The following is a 23568-nucleotide window of genomic DNA, read 5'->3' as shown; positions in this document are numbered from 1 at the left end:
AGGGAACACTGAGCCAGGAGCCTGTAGGGATGTAGAATCTAAAGGACCCTTGGACAGAGAGTCTCAGCCCAGACTCCTAAGTAGGTGCCAGAAACCCCCAAGGGACACAGAGGTGGGAGGCTCTCAGGAACTAAGGCATTTCCAGAATCCACTGAGAGACGCTTTCAGAGCCAGGAGGCACTCAAGACGTAGCTGGCGCCAGGAGCCCCTCAGAGACAGAACTAGAACCAGGAGCCCTCTGGGACACTGTCAAAACCAAGAGCTCATCAGGGTCACAGGCCCAGCCCAGAGATCCTCAGGGACAAAAATAAAATCAGGAACACCTGACATACGCAACAAGAATCAGAAGCACTCAGAGACAGAGACCAAATGAAGCCTCAGGTCACATGGTCAGAGCCAGGCGCCCCCAGAGATACAACCAGAGCCTGGAACCTTCAGAGACACAGCCAGAAGCCCTCAAAGAAACAAGGCCAGGAGCCCTCAGAGACACAGAATCAAGAGCCCTCGGAGGCACTGTCAGCACCAGGAAGGCTCAGACACACCAGTGGCACCAGAAGCCCTTGGAGAGAGGAACCAGTGTCCCGGGAAACACTGTCAGGACAAGGAACCTCTCCTCCATGACACAGCTAGAGTCAGGTGGTTCTTAGACTCCCAGTCAAAGCCAGGAGGTCCCCAGAGATGCCTCTGGAGCCTCTAAGGCAAGACCAAAACTCTATTTTTCTTTTTTTAGCACAACAGGAAACACACTCATACCAAAGTTGAGGAATGACTGTCACAGGAGCAATCACTCCCAGCAACCGCCCAACTTTGCAAAACGGAATCAGGAAGAAGAGTCCTACCTGCACACTTGGTTCTGGTGGTGAGCGGAGGCCCTGGTGGTCCCGTGCCCCCTTCCCCTGGTCGCGTGAGCAGCACCCGGATCTCATACTCCACATCGGGGTCCAGATGCCACAGCTTATAGTTGGGAGAGTCAACGATGTGGGTCTCCGCCCAGGTGCCTGTGGTGGTGCGGTATTCTACTTCCTTCAGGATGATGGGGCCATCTCCAATGATGGAGTTGGCATTCGGCTTGATCCACAGGTATGTGGCCCCCACGGCCAGCAGCTCTGGGGGGGCGATGGGTGTGGGAGGCTCTGCAAGACAGGAGTCAGGCAAGGATGTCAGACCCAAATGGTTTACAGAGCAGACGCCAAACACGTGAGGACCAAGGACAGAATTCCGGACAGCCATAGAAAACAGCCCAAATCCCTTTCTCAACCCATTCACGTCCTACTTTCATTAAATAATTGTATGTAAATACCTGAATCAGTATTTCTTAAGTAACTATATTCAACGCCTACTGTATCTCCTTCATTTAAGTATTTCTTAAGTAACTATATTCAACGCCTATTGTATCTCCTTCATTTAAAGAAAGGAACGAATGATGCCCATTGTGAGGAAAAGATTTTTCTTGAACACGGCAAAGCTGCCTGGGGTAACAGTCTCTTTTCTATCCTCAAATGAGAACCTGCCTTTACTAAAGCGGAGTTCGGTTCAAAACCCAGGAGAGTCAGGAGTTTACAAACATTTCTTTTATAGGGACACACAGATTGTTCGTGGATGTTCTTCCGAACAGTGATAGGAGCCTAAGTAGCAAAGAGATCATGGCATAGCAGGAATTCAGCTTCTTCCTCAACCCTAGCAATTTCCTCCAGCAGAGAGAGGGGCACTGGCCACAGTGACCCCAGTGGGAATCAAGGGTCAAGGGAAAAGTCATGCTGAGTAATCTTGGATCTCCTATGCGTTGCCATCTCTCTTCCATTAAGTTCTATAACTTCAGCTAAACAGACCAGAATTTCAGCAAGCATTCATGGTGGCCTCTTTCTGGCAATTTTTAGCTCACTGGCAAATGATCATGTACTTTATCCTTATTTACTGGAAAATCTCATCTGCATCACTTTGTGTAATTCTTGGGACATTATCACCTCTGTTGTAATGTATTAAAAAACTGAGAACCCAAGTGATCAGATCACCTAACCAAGATAGTGGAGCAGGTAAGGCAGGATGGAACCCACATCTGATGCCTTTCAAGACCAGCTCTCCCTTTGGAAAGCTGTTTGCCTCTCAATACCCATTTTCTACAGATCAATGTGGATATATTTATTTGTAGCAAAAAATGGCAGTGAGACAACAAGAAAGAAGTGAGAAGAAGGAGAAGATAGACCCCTTCCCTACCACCCAATATAATCACCATTTTTATTTCTCCATGTTCCATTCCAATTTCTATGCATATACTTGAACCATTTTTTTGTGGTTACAGACCCACACAGACCCAATGTAGATTTTCTTTCCTTCCCTCACTTATTAGATCCAAAGGACTTTGTTTATATACTATGTGGATTTTACGAACGCTGTCTTTAATAGTGATAGAACAGTCCATCAGATAATTACACTAATTATTCTCTGATTGTTGGGCACATGAGTTGTTTGCTGCAATGAACATCTTTGTGCAAATGATTCCAGACCATCTCGTCTCATATTTTCTTAGGACCAACTTCCAGGAAGGGGATTATCTATCAAAGGGTATGAACAAGTTATTGATTCTTGGAGTAGAACTAGGAAGTGAAGGGTGGGGAAGGCATCTGGGGGTGGAGTACAACTTAGCTGTGCTCAAGAACTTTTGGAGAGCCTCTGAGCTATTCAGGTGGCTAAGGCAGGTATGAGTTTCAGTTTGGAACTCAGGTGAGAGCTCTGGGATAGATAGGGCTCATTCAGTGTTTTCTTTCTAATTAATTATCTCGCAACAAAGATTCTCCTGAAAGAGAATAATCATTATGAAGCAGAGGTGGACAATATTTTCTCAGTGTGACTCGAAGCAAATCTTCAGGGACAAGTTCAGATTGCCTCTATTATAGCCTGCCATTTGGTCAGAGGAGGAAATTAAGCAGATTAGTCAAGCTAGATGCTTTTCTTTACAAAGCCATGGAGGTTATTACTCAAGGCCTTGTTATCTCAAAGGTGTTTGCAGATTGATTTTTGGATAATTTGTTCCAGGTAGAGAAGTTGGCAGACAGATAATTTCCGGGCTCATCCTCTGTGCATTTTAAATATATAGACCCTTTGATCACCATTATCAACTCTCTAGAGTTCCCATCGGTCTGCAATGAGGCCCCACGGGTGATATTTTATAGCTCTGTGATGACTCTGTCGAATTCCTTAGTATAATTATTCACAGACCAGCCCTGGACAGAATTAAGATCAGCGGGCTTTAATACTTTAAGGCTTGAGCAAGTGGCTACATTAAACTCTCTTCCACTGACTTTCCACAATGGTTTCTGCTCTCCTATTTCAGGCATTAGCAGCAAACTGCTGACACCAGAAAGAAAATAAAGTATCAGTCTTTCCAAATGTTTAGTCCTTTTTCATGTATTTCTGAAGGTAGGTGCAAGTATAGTAACCAACATTCCCTCAAGGATATAAATGTCTCCATCTCAAATGATAAACTAGTTTACATGTCCATGTGTAGACTATCCTTCCCTCTGACCCCTCAAGAATTGTCATGAAGTACATCCTAGTGTTTCCTGTATGTGGCAACAAGAGGCCATCAGATTATTCTTGTTTTTTGTTTTTAGTAATTTATAGGTTTATAAATGGCATTCTTTAGAAGCCACATGTACTAGTGTTCAAAGAGAAAAAAGCAGGAATGAGACACAGAATGATTTTTTTTGGTAGGTACTACCTTTTTAAATAATGCACAGAAAGACCGTGTTTATCTGTATCAGCTGTCCTCTCTGAGATGAACTGTTCAGACGGACAGTGCGAGAACTCTATGAAGACATCTAATCCAACCACCAGAGTCATCAGACAAGAAACCAAGGACCAGGGAGGGCCCATGAAGCTAGAAGGAGGTGTAGGCAGCTTTGGAACTCAGGGCCCAGGTAGCATTCCCGCCCATCATTTTCTCCTCTTGTACTTGAGATGTTTAAGCAATTAACCAGAAAGATCACTGAAGGAAGTCTGTAAGAGTAGTCTTTAACTTTGGCTGATACAAAGGACCTTATGAAAATGTGGTGAGAAGTTCCAGACTTTCCCCAGGAAAATGCACATAAGCCTACTACCTAGAGTTCTGTATATCATTTCAGGAATTCACGAACCCTTTTGAAGCCCCTACATGAACGCTTTAAGAGTCTATGCTGAAAATAAAGGAAATCCACAGAGATTCTAATGACAGCCCACATGCCCCTAATAGCTGACACTTCTCTGAGACCCTGACACTTTGTTGCAGGGGCTAAAGGCTGGGAGCACAATCATGTAAGGAAATGGAACTTGATGTAGGGGTCATAGACTTAGTACTTCCAGGCTCCAGGTTCCCAAGCATTTGGGTGAAAATAAACATGCTAAGATTTCCCCAGGACAATGCCAAGTAAATGTCTAGGTTCCCAAGACTATGACCCACCCAGCACATTCATAGATTCAACATCTGGGCTAAAACATTTGAAGGAAAAAAACATGATTCTACCCATTTAATGTTATAACTTAGGTAGAGATCTTCCACAGAGACTGTCTTAGTAGCTTGGGTTGCTATAACAAAATACCATAGACTGGGTGGCTTACACAAGAGACGTGTATTTCTCCCAGTTCTGGAGGCTGAGAAATCCAAGATCAAGGTTCCAACAGATTCAGTGTCTGGTGAAGAACCTCTTCTTGGTTGGCAGACAGCTGCCTTCTTGCTGTGTCCTCACATGGTGCTGGTCTCTTCCTCTTCTTACAAGGGGATTAATTCCATAATGGGGACTCTGCACACACGACCACATCTAAACCTAATCAGCTCCCAAAGGCCCAACTCCTAATACCATCACATTGGGATTAGGGCTTCCACATATGAATGGGCACAGGCCGTGTTTTCAAATCCATCTTTCTCTGCATGAAGGGCTTTGTCTAATTGTGGGGTCTTGAGATGAACAACCTGGCAGAGAGAAACTCCCTGTGAAAGAAACCCCAACTAGTGTGTACTCTGTGCCTCTCATGTGCCAGACAGAGTGCTGAGTGTGTGCAATTTAGTGGTGAAAAGAAATACAGGTTGTCTGTATCCATGGACTCACGGGGTAAGGCAGCCAATTAAAGAGGCATTGACAATAACATGGAATGAGAGTCATGATGGGGTGACAGGAACAGTTATGAGGCCTGTGAAGGGGCCTAATCTAGTCGAGAGCTTAGGGAAGCTCTTGCAAAGAACATCTGGGCATGATCTATGGGGCCAGAAATTCACATTAAGTCTGTGAGCAAAGAGACTGTCCTAGGAATCCTGTAGCTCTGAGTTGCTTGGTAAGGTACCACCCAGAGCCAGACTGGTAAACAATTTTTAAAAACTATGTACTCTGCACACCTATTCATTCACTCATTATATAACATTGAGTATCTGCTTCATGTCACACTCAGTCCTAGCCACTGAGGATACAGCAATAGACAAAACAGACACAGTCCTGGTTGCCAGGAGCTCACATTCCAGCTTTCGCTCAAGGACTGCGAGAAAGAGGAATAAGGAGAGAAAGAAGTTAATTCAGAAGCTGCTGAAGAGGAGAAAAATCATAGGACAAGCCAGGCCTAGGTTGATGCTTATGGATCAATCAACTGATACACATACATACAACAGAATACTACCCAGCAAGGGAAAGGGAACAAACAACTGAGACTCACCATAGACAAATCTCAAAAGAAAATTATGTTGTGCAAAAGAAGAAAAAAAAGAAGAATGCATAATGATTCCATTTATATGCAAAGTTCAAGAACAGGCAAAACTGATCTATGGCGATAAAAGCCAGAATTACAGTTACCTGTGGGAACAGGTACTGACTTGGATGAGGCATAAGAGAACTTTTTGGGGTGTTAAAATGGACTACACATTGATTTGCGTGATTAAATAGTAACAACCAGAACCGTGTTAACGCTGGTGGAGTGATTTCCTGGAAGGAGGCATAAGAAAACTTTCTGGGGTGATAAAAATTTCCTTATCTTGGCTAGAATTGTGTAAGACTCATCAAACTGTACACTTAAAATATAGGTATTTCGGGGCTTCCCTGGTGGCGCAGTGGTTGAGAGTCCACCTGCCGATGCAGGGGACGTGGGTTCGTGCCCCGGTCTGGGAAGATCCCACATGCCACGGAGCGGCTGGGCCTGTGAGCCATGGCCACTGAGCCTGCGCGTCCGGAGCCTGTGCTCCGCAACGGGAGAGGCCACAACAGTGAGAGGCCCGCATACCGCAAAAAAAAAAAAAAAAAAAAAATATATATATATATATAGGTATTTCACTGTATGTAAATGATACCTAAAAAAATGTCTAAGGAAAACAAACAAAAATATGGCTTGCCTGTAACCCAGCAGGTGGGTTTGAATTAAGAAGGATGCCACAAAATCTTACTTGGAACTGAACCCCAGAGGGAATGAGCCTTTAATCCCGTATCATCTCTGTCCACACAATTCCATCAGCATCATCAGATGCTTGATTCCCAAGAACTTTCTTAACAAGAGGTTGTTCAGGCACACATCAGTTCTCATTCATGAGTCTTTTCACATATGAAACAACCAAGCCCTCTCTTTACCTGGTCCCACACCATCAGCTGTGTGGAGCCAGGAGGAAGTGTTTGACACCCGATGGCCCTCTCTGCTGACAAAGGTTGGAACCAAATCAAGAGGGAGGGAGCCTGGTTTTCAGGGAGATGAGATCTGAGTTGGAAGATGGCTCTGGCCCCCTCTAGCTGGGAATAAAAGCACTTTGAGGACAAGAACCCCATGGACCATCATCCCTGAGGCCTGGGCAGCAACTGCCCCCAACCGGTCAAGGCTCTCCTTCAACATGTAGGTGGTGAGGTGACCCCTTAGTGCATTCTGCTTCATCCTCAGACAGCAATTTCCAGACCAATTCTGTCTTTCTCTTTCCTGCTGTGAGCACTTATAACAGTTCGACTCCCCGGAAATTCCTACAGAGAGCAACAGGGCTTCAAATAGCTGGAGAGCAAGCTTTGCGATTATGTATTGTCTGCTCCAGACAGAAATCAAATATTTTGAGAAAAACTGAATGTTAGTAAGATGTGAAGTGAGCTCTGAGACATGTTTAAGGTGAATACAGCCTGGCCTCTGACACTGTCTATCACCCTGTGCCTCCCACTTGATCACCTTTCCAACTGCATTGTACTTACTGACCCATAAGAGTCCACGGGAATACTCCACCCTACCCCACCCGCCAACATACCACACGTACCCACAGGTTATTTTAGCATTCCCATGTCCACACCTTTGCACACATTTTTTCCAAACTGGAACATCGTTTCTTTTGCTTTGAACCAAACCATGCCCATTTTTCTTTTCAATTCTGCTGCATAGACCACAAGGCTAGGCACAGAGTAGGTATTTCAAAAGCATCATGATGGTTAGATTTTCTACCCGTTGGCATGCAGTACTTTCATAAAATAAGGCATTGATGATCAAAGAGGAGAAGGGAATCTAGCTTGGGGCCGGGGTCTGCCTTTCTTTGTCTTTCACCACTAATCAGCTGTGTGACCCTGGACATACCACCCAGTCTTAGTGGTTCTCAGTATTTTCATCTTTAGAATTAAAGATGGTTCAAATTATAAAAGTATCTGAATTTTCTGCCAAGGACCATAGGGATTCTATGTGGATATGTTTACTGACTCTACCCTGGCTGTGTTGTCAGTAGGAGACTCAGTAGATGACTCAGTCATCTCTGGCCCATGAGGTCCCCGAGCAGAAGACATAATAAGTAGATACAGCATCCAGTCCAGCAGTATGTGCCAACTAGAATTAGTCTTTGTGTCCTAGCCTAACATATGGCCAAGGTTCAATAAGTATTGAATGTCTCATTGTATTGGACAGAGAAAATACTGGACAAGTTTTCCCAAAATAAGAGGTCGAGGTGGCAAGGAAGGGGTGAAAAAGAGAGAGGAGAGTGGCAGAGAGAATAGTGGACGGACATCCAAGCTGGGAACCGGATGTGTTTGGGAGAAGGCATCAAACAACTGGAACAGAACAATAATCAAAGACATAGCTAAAAAAAAAAAAGTATTTGAACTAAATGAAGGTCTGAGTTTGTGGACTAGGAAGACCACAGTGGGTTGCAGGAAAAATCAATGACAAGACTCAAACTTAAGCACATACTGGCAATATGTTGAAATACCAGACTAAAGAAAAATTCCCACAGCATCTAGGCAAAAACAGATCTCCAGCAAAACAAAACAAAACAAAAAGACTAAAAAATCAGTTTCCAGAGTTCGTCATTTCAATCTGAAACACTGGGATATAACGGTGAAGGTGATAACAGTAATAATCCTCACAAATGACGGCAGCAGCCGCTAACGAGCTCTGCACATTTTTGATGCACCTGTCACTGCTCTTAGCACCTTAAAATATTAACTCATTTAACCTTCACAGCAACTCTATGGGTAGCTAATACTATGATTCACGTTTTTCTGAACAGAAGAAAGAGATGCAGAATAAGTAATCTGCCCAATGCCAGACGACTAGTAATTTAAAGAACCAGGCTTAAGGCCAAGGGAGCCTTACTGGGGGGTCTGCATTCCCAACCACAATAGTATAACACACACACAAGGTTTTAAGAGGGTGTTGCATGTCCCAAGAAATTTATAGCCAGCTAAGTTGTGGTGCATTGGGAAAGCCAGTAGATAGACAATTTCAGATTCTGAAAAATGCAGAAGACCTATTATCTACACCCCCTTCCTTGGAGAAAAATTACTTGAAAATAGACCCTAGTCCACATTGGGGTGAGTCGAAATCATCACCTCTAGGATGGGGGAACTGGGATAGCAAAAGGATAGGTCCTGTGGGCTAATTACTACCACAGGACTCATCTTTCTCAGAAAAGAGTCTAGAAGAGAATCACTGCCTCATGCCAGACCAAATGGGAGACAAAATCCAAACTTAAAAAAAAAAGACAGAAATCCCAATGGCATTTAGATTGTGCCTAAAAGCAAGCAACTTCACTATGAATGGTTAACCCGTGCTTTGGCAATAATCCTGAAAATGGACACAAAAAATTTCTCTGGAATAGTTTTTCCCTTAGACAAGACTCTCCAAAGGTACAGAAGTCCAATATTAACTAAATTAAAATGAACCCCCAAAATCCCACTTACCTATGCCTCTTAAAATGCCTAGCCATAAACAGACCAAATGTTGGTGTTTTCCTTAGGGTCGTGAGGAAATGAGTACTCTTTTCTTTTTCTTGTGTTTCTACAAATGTCCTCTAATAAACCTGAACTGGGTGTTTATTCCAAAGACAAGCATTTTACTTTTTTGTGGGGGGGTGGTTAAACATATTTATTATGATAAAATATATATGACATAAAATATGTCATTTTAATCATTTTCAGTGTACAATTCAGTGTATTAATTACATTCGCACTGTTGTGCAACCATCACTGCTCTCTGTTTCCAAATCTCTTCCATCACCCCAAAAAGAAACTATAAACATAAGACAATACCTCCCATCCCCCTCTTCTCCCAGCCACTGGGAACCTCTACTCTCCTTTCTGTCTCTATGAATTTGCCTACCTAGATATTTCATATAAATAGAATCATACAAAATTTGTCTTTTCATCACTGCCTTATTTCACATAGCATATTTTCAAGTTCATCCATATTGTAGCATATATCACAAATGTATTCCTTTTCATGGGTGAATAATATCCCATTGTATGTATAGACCACATTTCGTTTATGCATTCATTTGTTGATACACACTTGAGCTGTTTCTACATTTTGGCTACTGAGAATAAGGGTACAATGAACACGGGAGTCAAACTGACTTTTTTTTTTCTTTTCTTTTTGTGGACATATGTTTTTCTTTCTCTAGAAGTGAACTGCTGGGGTATAGGGAAGGTGTACATGTACCTGTTTTTTTTTAATAGATCTTTATTGGAGTATAATTGTTTCACAATACTGTGTTAGTTTCTGTTGCACAACAAAGCAAATCAGCCATATGCATATACATGTCCCCATATCCCCTCCCTCTTGAGTCTCCTTCCCATCCTCCCTATCCCACCCCTCTAGGTCATCGCAAAGCACCGAGCTGATCTCCCTGTGCTATGCTGCTGCTTCCCACCAGCCAACTGTTTTACACTTGGTAGTGTATATATGTCAATGTTACTCTCACTTTGCCCCAGCTTCACCCTCCCACCCCTTGTCCTCAAGTCTATTTTCTTTTTTCTTTTTTTTTTTTTTTTTGCGGTATGCGGGCCTCTCACTGTTGTGGCCTCTCCCGTTGCGGAGCACAGGCTCCGGACGCGCAGGCCCAGCGGCCATGGCTCACGGGCCCAGCCGCTCCGCGGCATATGGGATCCTCCCAGACCGGGGCACGAACCCGTATCCCCTGCATCGGCAGGCGGACTCTCAACCACTGCGCCACCAGGGAGGCCCCTCAAGTCTATTTTCTATATGTACCTCTTTATTCCTGTCCTGCCCCTAGGTTCTTCAGACCATTTTTTTTTTTTAAGATTCCATATATATGTGTTAGCATATGGTATTTGTTTTTCTCTTTCTGACTTACTTCACTCTGTATGACAGACTCTAGGTCCATCCACCTCACTATAAATAACTCAATTTTGTTCCTTTTTATGGCTGAGTAATATTCCATTGTACACATGTGCCACACCTTCTTTATCCATTCATTTGTCGATGGGCAATTAGGTTGCTTCCATGTCCTGGCTATTGTAAATAGAGCTGCAATGAACATTGCGGTACATGACTGTTTTTGAATTATGGTTTTCTCAGGGTATATGCCCAGTAGTGGGATTACTGGGTCACATGGTAGTTCTATTTTTAGCTTTTTAAGGAACCTCCATACTGTTCTCCATAGTGGCTGTATCAATTTACATTCCCACCAACAGTGCAAGAGGGTTCCCTTTTCTCCACACCCTCTCCAGCATTTATTGTTTGTAGTTTTTTTGATGATGGCCATTCTGACTGGTGTGAGGTGATACCTTATTGTAGTTTTGATTTGCATTTCTCTAATGATTAGTGATGTTGAGCATCTTTTCATGTGCCTCTTGGGCATCTGTATGTCTTTCCTTGGTGAAATGTCTATTTAGGCCTTCCACCCATTTTTTAACTATATATTTTTTTGATATTAAGATCCATGAGCTGTTTGTATATTTTGGAGATTAATCCTTTGTTGTTTCATTTGCAAATATTTTCTCCCATTCTCCCATTCTTTTTGTCTTGTTTATGGTTTCCTTTGCTGTGCAAAAGCTTTTAAGTTTAATTAAGTCCTATTTATTTTTGTTTTTATTTCCATTACTCTAGGAGGTGGGTCAAAAAAGATCTTGCTGTGGTTTATACCAAAGAGTGTTTTTCCTATGTTTTCCACTAAGAGTTCTATAGTGTCTGATCTTACATTTAAGTCTTTAATCCATTTGGAGTTTATTTTTGTGTATGGTGTTAGGTAGTGTTCTAATTTCATTCTTTTACATGTAGCTGTCTAGTTTTCCCAGCACCACTTATTGAAGAGGCTGCCTTTTCTCCAAGGCAAGCATTTTAAATAAGTAAAGTGTTCTTATATGTTGAGCTTTTCTAACCGGGTGGGACCTCTGTTGGGGCTCTATGCCCTCCACCACTAGGAGTATTTAACAGTCAATCTCCCCTCTCATCTGCCCAGGTACCAGGTACCAGAAATCAAGAACCAGAACTGTGTCCATTTGCCAATCCAATTCCCCACCCATTGCTCCTAACAAGGAGAGATCCTGGCCGCTTCTGGCACTGCTCAGCGGTCTCCACCATAAGTTGAGACTTGATTTCCGAACGGTCCTCTCATCATAGCAACTATTATTTTATAGCACTTTACCTGCTTCTTCATCATCTTTCTTCCTCTGGTGACCCCGCAAAGCAGACATTTCACAGGTGAGGAGACCACAGGGCTCAGCTACTTTAGGGAGCCTGCCTAATCTCCCCCAGTGAGGGAGCAGAACTACGTTCAAACCCAGGCCTTCTCAAAGTCTGCACTCTTTCCTCAACACTGCACAGACACTCTTTGTGCTGCAATTATTAATACAAAAAGTGTGCTTCTATGCCAGCTCCCCAGCCTGTCAATTCAACAGAATGAAAGTGCTCACTAAGGACTAGCTGCGTGCCAGGCACTCTGCTAAGGACTTTACCTGCATCATCTCATTCAGTCCTGGCACACTCTTCAGGCAGGGGTTAATATCAATCCCATTTTTTTTTTTTTTTTTTGCAGTATGCAGGCCTCTCACTGTTGTGGCCTTTCCCGTTGTGGAGCACAGGCTCCGAACGCGCAGGCTCAGCGGCCGTGGCTCACGGGCCCAGCCACTCCGCGGCATGTGGGATCTTCCCGGACCAGGGCACGAACCCACGTCCCCTCCATCGGCAGGTGGACTCTCAACCACTGTGCCACCAGGGAAGCCCATCAATCCCATTTTTAAAAATTAATTTTAAAAATCCTGAAGCTTAAGGAGGCTAATGGCTCACAATTACAAGGCTAGTAAGAAAAGGAACCAGGATTCAAACTTAGGAAGATCCCAGAGCAGCGCTCATCATCACTACATTATACTATCTCCTGCTACTAGGATCCCCACAGTTGGGGAAGATGAAGTGATTTATCTTTCAAGGTCACAGAGAAGTGGTTTTGGTGAGAAGGAGAAGCCAGAGCCAGTAACTAGCCAGTACTCTGTTAACCCAGCAGCAGCATGAGTCAACGGTCAGGGAACCACAGATGTGGAAGATACATGGGAAGTCATCGAGCGCTCCCCGCCAGATGCAGAAGTCCTTAACATTAGCTATGACTAGCTGTCCACACAATTGGTGAAGAGTTTTAATGGTGAGATAGTACTTTGAAACACATACCAGAGGTCTTCCTCCATCTGCTCTCCACCAGGGTGTCATACAGGCCTCCAAGAGTGGGCCTCTCCCTACCTTTCCAGGTTCCATGGTTACTAAGCTCCCCTCAACCCACAGCTTTACACACAAGTGACGCAGAGGTAGTAGGAGGTGCTTTTCTGCTGGTCTCTCTGCTGGAACGCTCTTTCCCCTTCTTCAGGTGACTCAACTTTTCTTGTCTGTCACGAGTGAGCTCTCATTTTTCTTTTTTTTTTAATGAACTTATATACAACACAGAAATTGACCCACAGACATAGAAAATGAACTTAGAGTTACCAAAGCAGAAAAGGGGAGGGGGAAAAAATTAAGAGTTTGGGATTAACACATACACACTACTATATATAAAATAGATAACCAACAAGGACCTACCTATGCACAGGGAACTATACTCAATATTTTGTAACAACCTATAAGGGAAAAGAATCTGAAAAAGAAAAAATATATATATAGATATAGAGAGATAGATATCTGAATCACTTTGCTGTACACCTGAAACTAACACACCATTGTAAATCAACTATACTTCAATAAAAAAATAAAATTAAAAAACATGCTGGTTCTACAGTTAAAAAAAAAAAGTTGACTTCTGTGGGGGCGGGGGGGAAAGCACGAGCTCTCCTCTGGGATGCCCTCCTAGCTGTGTTCTCTGTGCTCCAGCGTGTCTTAGCCCAGGGTCCTAAGAAGCAGAGCTTGAGACGAAGATTCTGTGCAGTGATTGACTGGAGGAGAGTTCTCAGAAGGCGGCAGACTATGGAAGCAAGGATGTGAGTTTGGCTGCAGACGAGGTCAGCCTGATTCCATGGGCGTTCTGGAGCACAAAATGTACCACTTCATGGCCCCTCATTGAGGCAAGGGGGGCAGCCTTTTGTACCCCTGTGTTATTAATTGGTTATGGGCTGCTCTAGGGGTGCAGGCATTGCCCCTCAGCCAAGCAGCTCCCCTGTGGCCAAAGACAAGTGTCCTGATTTCCTAGGACTTCTGTAACTAGGTACCACAAACTGGGTGGCTTAAAGCAACAGACACATATTGCCACACAGTTCTAGAAGTGAGAAGTCTGAAACCAAGGTGTCAGAGGCTCCAGGGAAGAATCTTTCCTTGCTTCTTCTGGCACCTTGCTTCCGATGTTTGATCCTGATCTTGATTTTCCTTGGCTTGGAGATGCATTACTCCAATCTCTGCCTCTGTCTTTACATGGACTTCTTCCCTGTGTGCCTGTGTCTCTATGTTCAAATTTCCCTTTTCTTATGAGGACTCTGGACATACTGCATTAGTGCCTTCCTTCCTTTTCCTGCCTCACTTCCCATCCACTCAACCAGTGTTCCCTTCAACTTCCAAATAAACTATTTGCAAACCCTTGTCTCAGCGTGTTCTCAGCTTGGAGAAATTCAAATTAAGATATTTTGAAGGCTAGGACAAGTTACTTAACCTCTCTGTGCCTCAGTTTCCTCATCTGTAAAATGGGGGCAACAATAATCCCTCCCCCATGGAGGGTGCCATGAGGATTATGTAAGGTATTGCAGTCAATACACTTGGAAAAGTCCCAGTACATAACAAGTGCACTGTGTTAGCTACTGTTATCTTCCTCATCCCAACCAGCAGTCGGTGGAGCTAGTCAGCAATGGGTGGGAAACAGCTGGTGCCCCCATTTTGTGCCCCCCATAGAGAGACACAAAGATCACATTATAGGCATTTCCCTCGCTGTGTCAGAATGAAAAGGGGCCACAGTCCTCTCAGTGTGTACTCCTGCCAGCTCTTCCACAAGCAAATACATTTACGAGCTCAGCCTTGGTCTACTTCACACAGTCGTGCTGCAACCAATGAAGTCATTTAAAAATGCATAATTCGGCAGTGACTTAGCACCAGGAGAAAGTTTGTGATCTGCAACACTCTGTCTGCTCCTGGCTCCTCTTTCTCCCCCACAGCCTCGACATTTTTGAGATGACTCTTTGCTGGGCCACGTACCAAAATTAAGAGCAGAGTCATCACTCTAGAAGGGCCTTTCTTTCCTCACCTGCTAATTAAAAGTCCTAAGAAAGTATGAATCAAGAGTCTATCTCCCCCAGAGAGGGGCCTAGGAGAGCCTGGGTTCCACATCTTCAGAATCAGATGCCCCTGCAGCACAGAATCTTTTTGGAGGTACTAGAGGAAGCTGGCCAGGCCCCCTTACAAATGTGGTACCATCTGTGGAGCCTCCCTCCTCAGAGATCCTGGCATCAGCCCGGCAAGGCCCCTCCTCCAGACTCCTAGGTCCCATAGCCCCACCTATTCGCTTCTGTTACCCTGACCCTAGCTGCTTCCTTTACCTCCTGCTTATTTTTGTGTCCCACATTTGCTCCAGCAATCTTCCAACACTTGTGTAATTCCCTTCAATAAAAACCATCTGAGGGACTTCCCTGGTGATCCAGTGGCCTGGCTCCACGCTCGCAATGCACAGGGGTTCAATCCTTGGTCAGGGAACTAGATCCCACATGCTGCAACTAAGAGTTTGCATGCTGCATCTAAAGTTCCCACATGCTACAACTAAGAAGCCCGCATGCTACAACAAAGATCCCGTGTGCCACAACTAAGACCCAGCACAGCCAAATCAATTAATTAATTTTTAAAAAAACTTTCTGAAGTATCTAGCACAGTTTGGGGTTTCCTTCCTGGACCCTGACTGATACAGGTAGATATTAGAGTTACCTTCATTTTGCATATGAGGAAATGAAGGCACAGAAGTTAAGTAACTTGCCCAAGGTCATGCAGCTAGAATGTGCTGTCACTGGGACACCCAGCTGCCCTGCTCCAGTCTGTGATCCTAACTGATGCACGGAAGTGCCCCAGTGTCCTTAACACCCCAGTCAGCCAGAGAGTGAGGCAGCTAGATGGGAGCCAAGGAGAAAAGGTCTTTTGTTCAACGAAAAATGTAGTAAGGGCTGATGCTGCTCCCTTCTGAGGACAGTGAGTCAAAACCAGTAGCCCTCTCTACCCTGCAGGAACCAAAGAGACCAGAGAGTGAAGAAGATGCACAAATCAATGAGATGCAGAATAAAGTGGTAAAGGCTGAACAACGGCAGGCCCTTGTGGACACACAGAGGACTGGAGTGCAGAGAATAATGGCCACCAAAAGGTGTCCACGTCCTAATCCCCAGGGTTTTACATGGTGGAAGTGCCTTTGAGGAGGTGGTGGAGTGGGGAGAGGATCCTGGAAGGGCCAGGTGGGCCTGAGGTAATCGCAAGGATTTTTATATGTGAAAGAGGAAGGCAGAAGAATCGGAGTCAGAGAGAGATTGAAAGAGGCTGCACAGCTCAACATGGAGAAGGACCACAAGGCAAAGAATGCAGGCGGCCTCTAGAAACTACAAAGGCAACGGAACAATTCTCCCTCAGAGCCACAAGAAATGCAGCCCTGCTGACCCATTTTAGCCTTCTGACCTCCTCAGCTTGAAGACAATACACGCGTGTTGTTTTAAGCTGCTAAGTTTGTGGTCGTTAGTTACAGCATCCCTAGGAAACTAACACAAGGGGGAGATCAGATGGAGGAGGTGAGGGAAGGTTCCCTGGAGAAATCCAATAATGAAATCATGAAAGGATGAGAGAGTCTAACAGGCACCTGGGGAGAAGGGAGCCTTCCCAGAGGTGAGAAGACACTGGGCCGCTCAGGAATGGCACATCCTCTGCAACAGAGATGAAAGTCAGGGAGACGGCAGCAAGGTGATCTGAGAGGTCAACAGGGAGCAGATCAGGAAGGGCCTCCTGAGGAGCCCGAGGCTTTGTAAGCAGTGGTGCAACACGGACACATGGTCTCTTGGGACACCTCCTCTGAGTCCTCCTCTGAAGGAGAGAGACCACAGTCGGGGGGAAGTCATGTCCATTACCGAGGGGAGAGATGATGGAGGTCTGGACCGAGATAAGGACCATGGGGCTGGAGAGGCAGAGTCAGAGGGACTAGGAGCTTGGAGAGGACTTGGTCATTGAATGGATGTAAGGCGAAAGGGACGATGGGACCAGTATAAGGCTAGGATTCAGCAGGCGGGGTCACTACTGGGCATGTGCACGCCTGTGGAGCCACAGTCTCCCCTCAGCCTCCACAAAGTTCCCCCAGTCCATATAAGCGGGGGTCCATTTCACTTTCCCTGCCCAGCAACCCAGTGCACTACACCGACTTCTTCATGATAAGCCCAATACTCTTCATTCCATCCCTTTGCATTTTCATATTCATTTTCACTTACAAAGGACAGTATGGTGTATTGAAATTGCAAGATCACTGGGTCCAACAGATAGAGGTTGGCTTACAACCTCTATACTTGTATGACTGTGGGCAGGTTACATAATTCCTCTGAGCCTCAGTTTCTTCATGTGTAAAACCAGGGTAATGGATCATATCTCACTGGGTCCTTGTGAAGATCAAATGTAAATAAATGCCTGAAACAAGACCAGCCCTAAATAAATGTGAGTTACTCCCATCCCACTTGGCCTCCTATGCTGGTCCTTCTCCCCACCCCATAGCCATCTCCATTAATGGGCCACTGGACGCAGCTTCTCAAGCCTCCTATGATCTCCACTCGGAGCATCTGAGCGCTTGGGGCATCTTGGGCTCAGGTAGCACAAACGATGAAATCATCTGCAGCTCACGCATGAGGAAGCCATTCATCTCCCACCAGGACGGGCAACTCACATTCAACAAGCACCAGGGGTGGAAACATGGCAGCTGTCTTAACAGAACATGTCTGAGAAAAGCTGGAATAGAGGAAGAGGGGGTGATGGGAGGGAGGAAAGAAATGTGAGATACAGGACAACCTCAGTCGAGGCAGCTTCATCAGTTATTACACTGCCAGCCACAGTGAGTAAACGAAAGGGCTGGGGCTTTAGCAATATTGTTATTTTGCAAATTTCTCTCCTTGGCATATCCCTATGTGCAGGAGGCAGATGCATAATTAGTCTCTAAGCTGCTGAAGTAGCTGGAAGTGACTAGAAGTATTGACTGCTCTGAAGTGTCAGGAAAGGGTGTCTGGATGGATTAAGAGGCTTATCCGTAACAGCTTGTTCAGTTTGTGGGGAGAGTTGAAGAGATGACTGGCCCCTTTATGTAAAGGAACTGAAAAGTTAGCCTCTTCCAAATCCCCCCTGGCTCCCCTAGGGCTGCCTCTGCACTCTGCCACATCCAGCCTAAAGAGAGACTTAGCAGAACTTTCTCTTGGGGAAAGAACTTTGAAACAACACAATCATGCAAGACCCCACCAACCATGGGCCACTGTCCCCATCCCCAAAGGTCACAATTCTGACTCAGCCAGGAGAGTGCTGGGCTCTGAGAACAGGATTAAGGGCTTCATGTTGGTGTCCACTGAGGGTCCCTGCAGCTGGGTACTTCTGTGCCAGGTAAAGCATATAAGGGCAGGGATGAGAGGAGACAAGGAGCGGAAGGCAAATTTCGGGCACTGTTCTAGATATTTCTAACATCTTAATTATGTACTTCTCAAATACAGGCACAGGGAATCCAAAGAAATAGAGAGCAACTTCCGAGGGATGCACAAAGTGACAGTTTTTAGACAGAACATCTTCATAGGACAAAATTCTACTGGTAGATACAGAGCGAAATAAGCTTGAACTTTTACACACATGGGAAGGTTTCAAGGAATTACCGCCTGGAGACACATTCTTTCACAGAATACAAAAAGAAGTACTTCCAAACTCACTTTACAAGCCCAAGATAACCGCCACACGAAGAGGTTACAAGGATATCACGAAAAAAGAAACTTTCAGGCCAATCCCTCTCATAAACATAGAGACAAAAGTTCTACACAAATATTAGCAAACAAAATGCAGGGAAATATAAAATGAATACTAGATCCTCACTCCTCCGCTCCACCGTGAACCCCTGGGAACCACTAATCCATTCTAAAAGTCTGACATTTCAAAAATGACAATACCTCATCTTTGGGGATTGGCTTTTTTCACTTGACATAATTCCCTGAAGATTCATCCAGGTTGTCTACATCCATAGTTCATGCCTTTTCATTGCTAAGTGTTCTATGGTGTGGATATACTAGAGTTTGTTTAGCCAGTCACCTGTTGAAGGACACATGGGCCGTTTCCAGTTTTTAGCTATTACAAATAGAGCTGCTACAAACAATCGTAACTGTACAGATTTCTGGAAGTTTTCCTTTCCCTGGATAAATGTCAAGGAGTACAGTTCCTGGGTCATATGGAATTTGAAACTGTCAAACTGCTTTCCAGAGTGGCTATAACATTTTATACTCCCACCATCAATGTCTGAGCGATCCAGTTTTTCTGCATCTTCACCAGCACTTGGTGTTATCATTTTTTTTAGCCATTCTGGTATGTGTGTAGTGGTATCTCACTGTGGTTTTAATTTATACTACCCTAATGGCTGATATCTTCTCATGTGCTTATTTGCCATTAGTATATCTTCTTCAGTAAAATGTCTGGTCATAACTTTTGCCCATTTTCTAATTGGACTGTTGTCACTGATTGTTTGGATTTTTTGCTGTTGAGTTTTAAGAATTCTTTATATACTCTAGATACTAGTCCTTTGTCATATAGGTGGTTTGCAGATATTTTCTCCCACTCTATTGCATGCCTTTTCAATTTCTTCACATGAGCTTTCCCAAAGCAAAAATTTTAATTTTGATGAGGTTCAATTTATCAGTTTTTTCAGCTATAAATAATGCTTTTGATGTCAAGTCTGTGTTAATCTTTTGCTTTTTATTATACTCAGATTCATGAGTGTTCACAAATCAGTTCAGATTCCTGACTGTGCTCAAACATACAGTTGATAAACATACAACTATACTTGGCTGTATATCCTGCCGTAGTAGCGGGTTTCTCTCTTCAACACAGAAATGTTGAAAAAATATGTCTGTTTTGCTTTGAAAGTTTTAGTGACACTCTTCATTTATTTTTTAGAAGTACAATATTTTTAAAATTATGTTTTCAATCAGGATGATGGATAGTTGCTTAAAAATGGGAAACAGGAAGCATATGCTCAGAACTATCAAAAAGACGTAAGATAGAAAAATTCAGAACCACCTGGGAGGCATGGATCCAACACGGCATTGTCCTTCAGAATCCCCTCACTGAACCTGACTAGGAAGAAGATGGGATCACCACCCCAAATTCAGTTAGTGATCCGTATTTAGCAGCTGTCAATCTGGACAGTGTAAGATATCCTGAGATACTTATTTAACGTGTGACTGTTATTACTGTAGAGCTGCAAAGGGCTAAAACTCAGTATTTCATGCACAAGAAAATCCTGAACATTTGCCAAAGATCACCACTTTTTAAGGACCACCCCAATGGTCGTGGGCAGTCTCTAAAATGACCCCAGTGATTTACTCCTGGAATCTACACCTCTGTGCAGCCCTGCCCCTCTGAAAGTGGGCGACACCTCTTGGCTCACTTCAAACAATGTAGCAAAAGTGACACGCTGATGGTACTTCGGGGATTAGGTAATAAAAAGACTGCCATCTTGCATGCCCTTGCCCTCGCCTCCTCTCTCCCTACTCCCTCTCTCCTTCTCTCCTGCTCTTCCTTCCCTCCTCTACCCCCTCCCTCTTTCCCTCTTCCTCTCTCCCCCCTCTCTCCTTCTACTCTTTCTCCCTCTCCCCTCTCTTTTCCCCTCTCCCCTTATCTATCCCTCCCTCCTTTTTTCTCCTCTTCCTCTTCTTCTTTCTCTTCTTCTCTCTCCCTTCCCCTCTCTCTCTGCCATGTTGTGAGTTATATGTTGAGTCACACATCACAAAGAAATAATATCTTCAGCCAACAGCTAATGAGGCTCTGAAGCCAACAGCCATGTAAGAGATCTTTTAACAGGATCTTCTGAGGACTGCCAACAGCCACGTGAGTGCACTTGGGATCAGATCCTCCCTTAGTCGAGCTCTAAGAGGACTGCATCGTGTGCGAGACCCCAAGCCAGAATCATCCAGTCAAGCTGTGTCAGGATTCCTAACCCATGCCCGTGAGGTAATAAAAACTTGTGGGGTTTTTTTTGTTTGTTTGTTTTTTGCATTACGCAAGCCTCTCACTGTTGTGGCCTCTCCCGTTGCAGGGAGCACAGGCTCCAGACGCGCAGGCTCAGTGGCCATGGCTCATGGGCCCAGCCGCTCCGCGGCATGTGGGATCCTCCCGGACCGGGGCACGAACCCACAGCCCCTGCATCGGCAGGCGGACTCTCAACCACTGCGCCACCAGGGAAGCCCAAAACTTGTTGTTTTAAACCACTACATTTGGGGGTTATTTTTTATGTAGTCACAGGTGACTGATACACCATACATATTCCATAGATAACTAATAATTTGGAGGACTATCACCAGACTTTTTTGTAACTGAAAAGGGAAAAGTCTTGGCTAGAAGTTAGTATGATAAAGAGGCACATTCAAAACGTGTGCACACGCACACACACACACACACACACAAAGAAATGCTTGAAGCTTCTTTAAGATCAGTTTCAGAATTACCTCTGAAGTTGAAGCTCACAAACTAGGCAAAAGACTGGGGAAGACACAGCTATATCTATTTGAGATGAAAATAAAAGAAGGCCGCCTACTTAATTGAAGGACACCCTCAAAGGAGACATTTTAATGCACTTAGAAATGTACTTGAACACTTGGTAAGCCCAGTGTTTTATTTTGCAGTGGTAAGCAAACAAGGGAATTACCATCTGGCCATTTTAGATATTTCTTCCATATACTATATGACAGTGATACCTATGAAAGTATTAATTTTCAAATTACTTCAAATAAAGAAGGAATTGTCAGCAAGATACGGATGGATGTTTGCATGGATGGAACTGAATGGAAAATGGACAAAACCATGGGGCATAAACCTAGGTACTATGAATTCAAATGTTCTAGCAGGCAGAATATCATTTACTAATAAAAGCTAGCCCTAAAATCTGCCTCTTTATTTCTTAATGGGTTGATATAAAATGGAGGACATGTTTAAAACTCACCTTTGTAGTCACAGTTGTAATAAAATGAGAAGTGAATTTGAAAGCTTGCCCTCCTTCAGAGATATATCTTGGCCTATTCAATGGGGCACATTGATGGCCTCAGTGAAATTGCTGCCATTCTTCATTGAGGAAAAACACACACAAGTAATCACAAAGTTTTTAAAAATCTTGCCCAAAACCCTCATCTAGATCTTAATCAGGAAAGCAATCTGATTAAGGCCACATATACCAAAGGACAAACAGGTTTAATGTAGCAATTTTCCCAAGGTATTAACATTTTTTTTTAAAAGAGCTGATATCTGATGGCATCATTCCTACCGAGCTCTTCACAGCTTGAAGGCCTTTGTGGCCTCTTTTAATTGCCCCATGAATTTCCTTTCCTACCTTTGATTCCCCTAAAGGAAAGGAAATGTAACTTTGATTACATGTTCGTAGTTGGAAACCCCAATGAGGTTTCCCAACAGCTAGGATGTACTCACAATTGACCCCAAACTATCGATGTTCTGTGCAGAAGACTGATGTGGGAACATCTGGGAGTCTCAAGGCCAATTCAAAAACTAAAGTAACCAGTTCCTTTGCAGGAGAGAAGCATAAATGGAGCCCCTCGAAGAAATGGGAAGATCGCTATTAAAACTGCAGGGGGCTTCCCTGATGGCGCAGTGGTTGAGAGTCCGCCTGCCAATGCAGGGGACACGGGTTCGTGCCCCGGTCCGGGAAGATCCCACATGCTGTGGAGCGGCTGGGCCCGTGAGCCATGGCCGCTGAGCCTGCGCGTCCGGAGTCTGTGCTCCGCAACAGGAGAGGCCACAACAGTGAGAGGCCCACGTACCGCAAAAAAACAACAACAACAACCAAAAAAAAAAAAACTCTGCAGGGCCTCATGCTCACAGGAGTCCTTTGAGAAGGCTAAACTCTGCTCACCCTAAATGGCCAACGGCGTGGGCCCCTCCAAGTCCACACAGTCCCAAGCACTATTTTTACTAAAGGACCTATGCATTAAGCTATCCCACTCTTTAAAAATGATCTTTAGCAGTTGCCCCAGTGGCTCTCAACATAGCTGCACATTAGAATCAACTGGAAAGGTTTTGAAGCCCCTGCCGTTTAGGTCTCAACCCTTTACCAATGAAATCAAAATCTCTGGAGTGAGGCCTAGGCAACAGTGTTTTTTTTTTTTTTTTTTTTTTTTTTCTGTACACGGGCCTCTCACTGCTGTGGCCTCTCCCGTTGCGGAGCACAGGCTCCGGACACACAGGCTCCGCGGCCATGGCTCGCGGGCCCAGCCGCTCCGCGGCACGTGGGATCTTCCGGGATCGGGGCACGAACCCGTGTCCCCTGCATCGGCAGGCGGACTCTCAACCACTGCGCCACCAGGGAAGCCCAGTGTTTTTTTTTTTAACTCCCCATTTTTTTCCAATGTGCAGCCAAGTTTGAGAACCACTGGGCTGCACCATTCATTCACTCATTCATCAAAATACTTCCTGAAGGACTTCCTTGGTGGTCCACTGGTAAAGAATCCACCTTCCAATGCAGGGGACGTGAGTTTGATCCCTGGTCAGGGAACTAAGATCCCAGATGCTGCAGGGCAACTAAGCCTGCATGCCACAACTACTGAGCTCGCGCACCTCAACTAGAGAGCCCGCGTGCTGCAAACTACAGAGCCCACGCACTGTGGACCCCACGTGCCACAACTAGAGAAGAGAAAAAAACCTGCATGCCACAAC

At 44.6% G+C, this 23568-nt stretch overlaps 1 protein-coding gene across 1 annotated transcript in view; it reads right to left on the bottom strand.

Annotated features, from left to right (window-relative positions):
- The window catches only part of PTPRT (protein tyrosine phosphatase receptor type T), a gene marked incomplete at both ends in the record, with an annotated part of 1080119 nt that overhangs the window by 585844 nt on the left and 470707 nt on the right, over positions 1-23568 (bottom strand). The window contains 1 exon segment of the mRNA XM_082644817.1: positions 840-1133. Coding sequence (XP_082500943.1) covers positions 840-1133 — 294 coding nt within the window.

The sequence above is a fragment of the Mesoplodon mirus genome (assembly GCF_964341445.2).
Source record: "Mesoplodon mirus genome assembly, chromosome: 15".
Taxonomy (NCBI): Eukaryota; Metazoa; Chordata; class Mammalia; order Artiodactyla; family Ziphiidae; genus Mesoplodon; species Mesoplodon mirus.
Note: the sequence above shows the minus strand (reverse complement) of the source record. Positions and strands in the feature narration are given on the sequence as shown.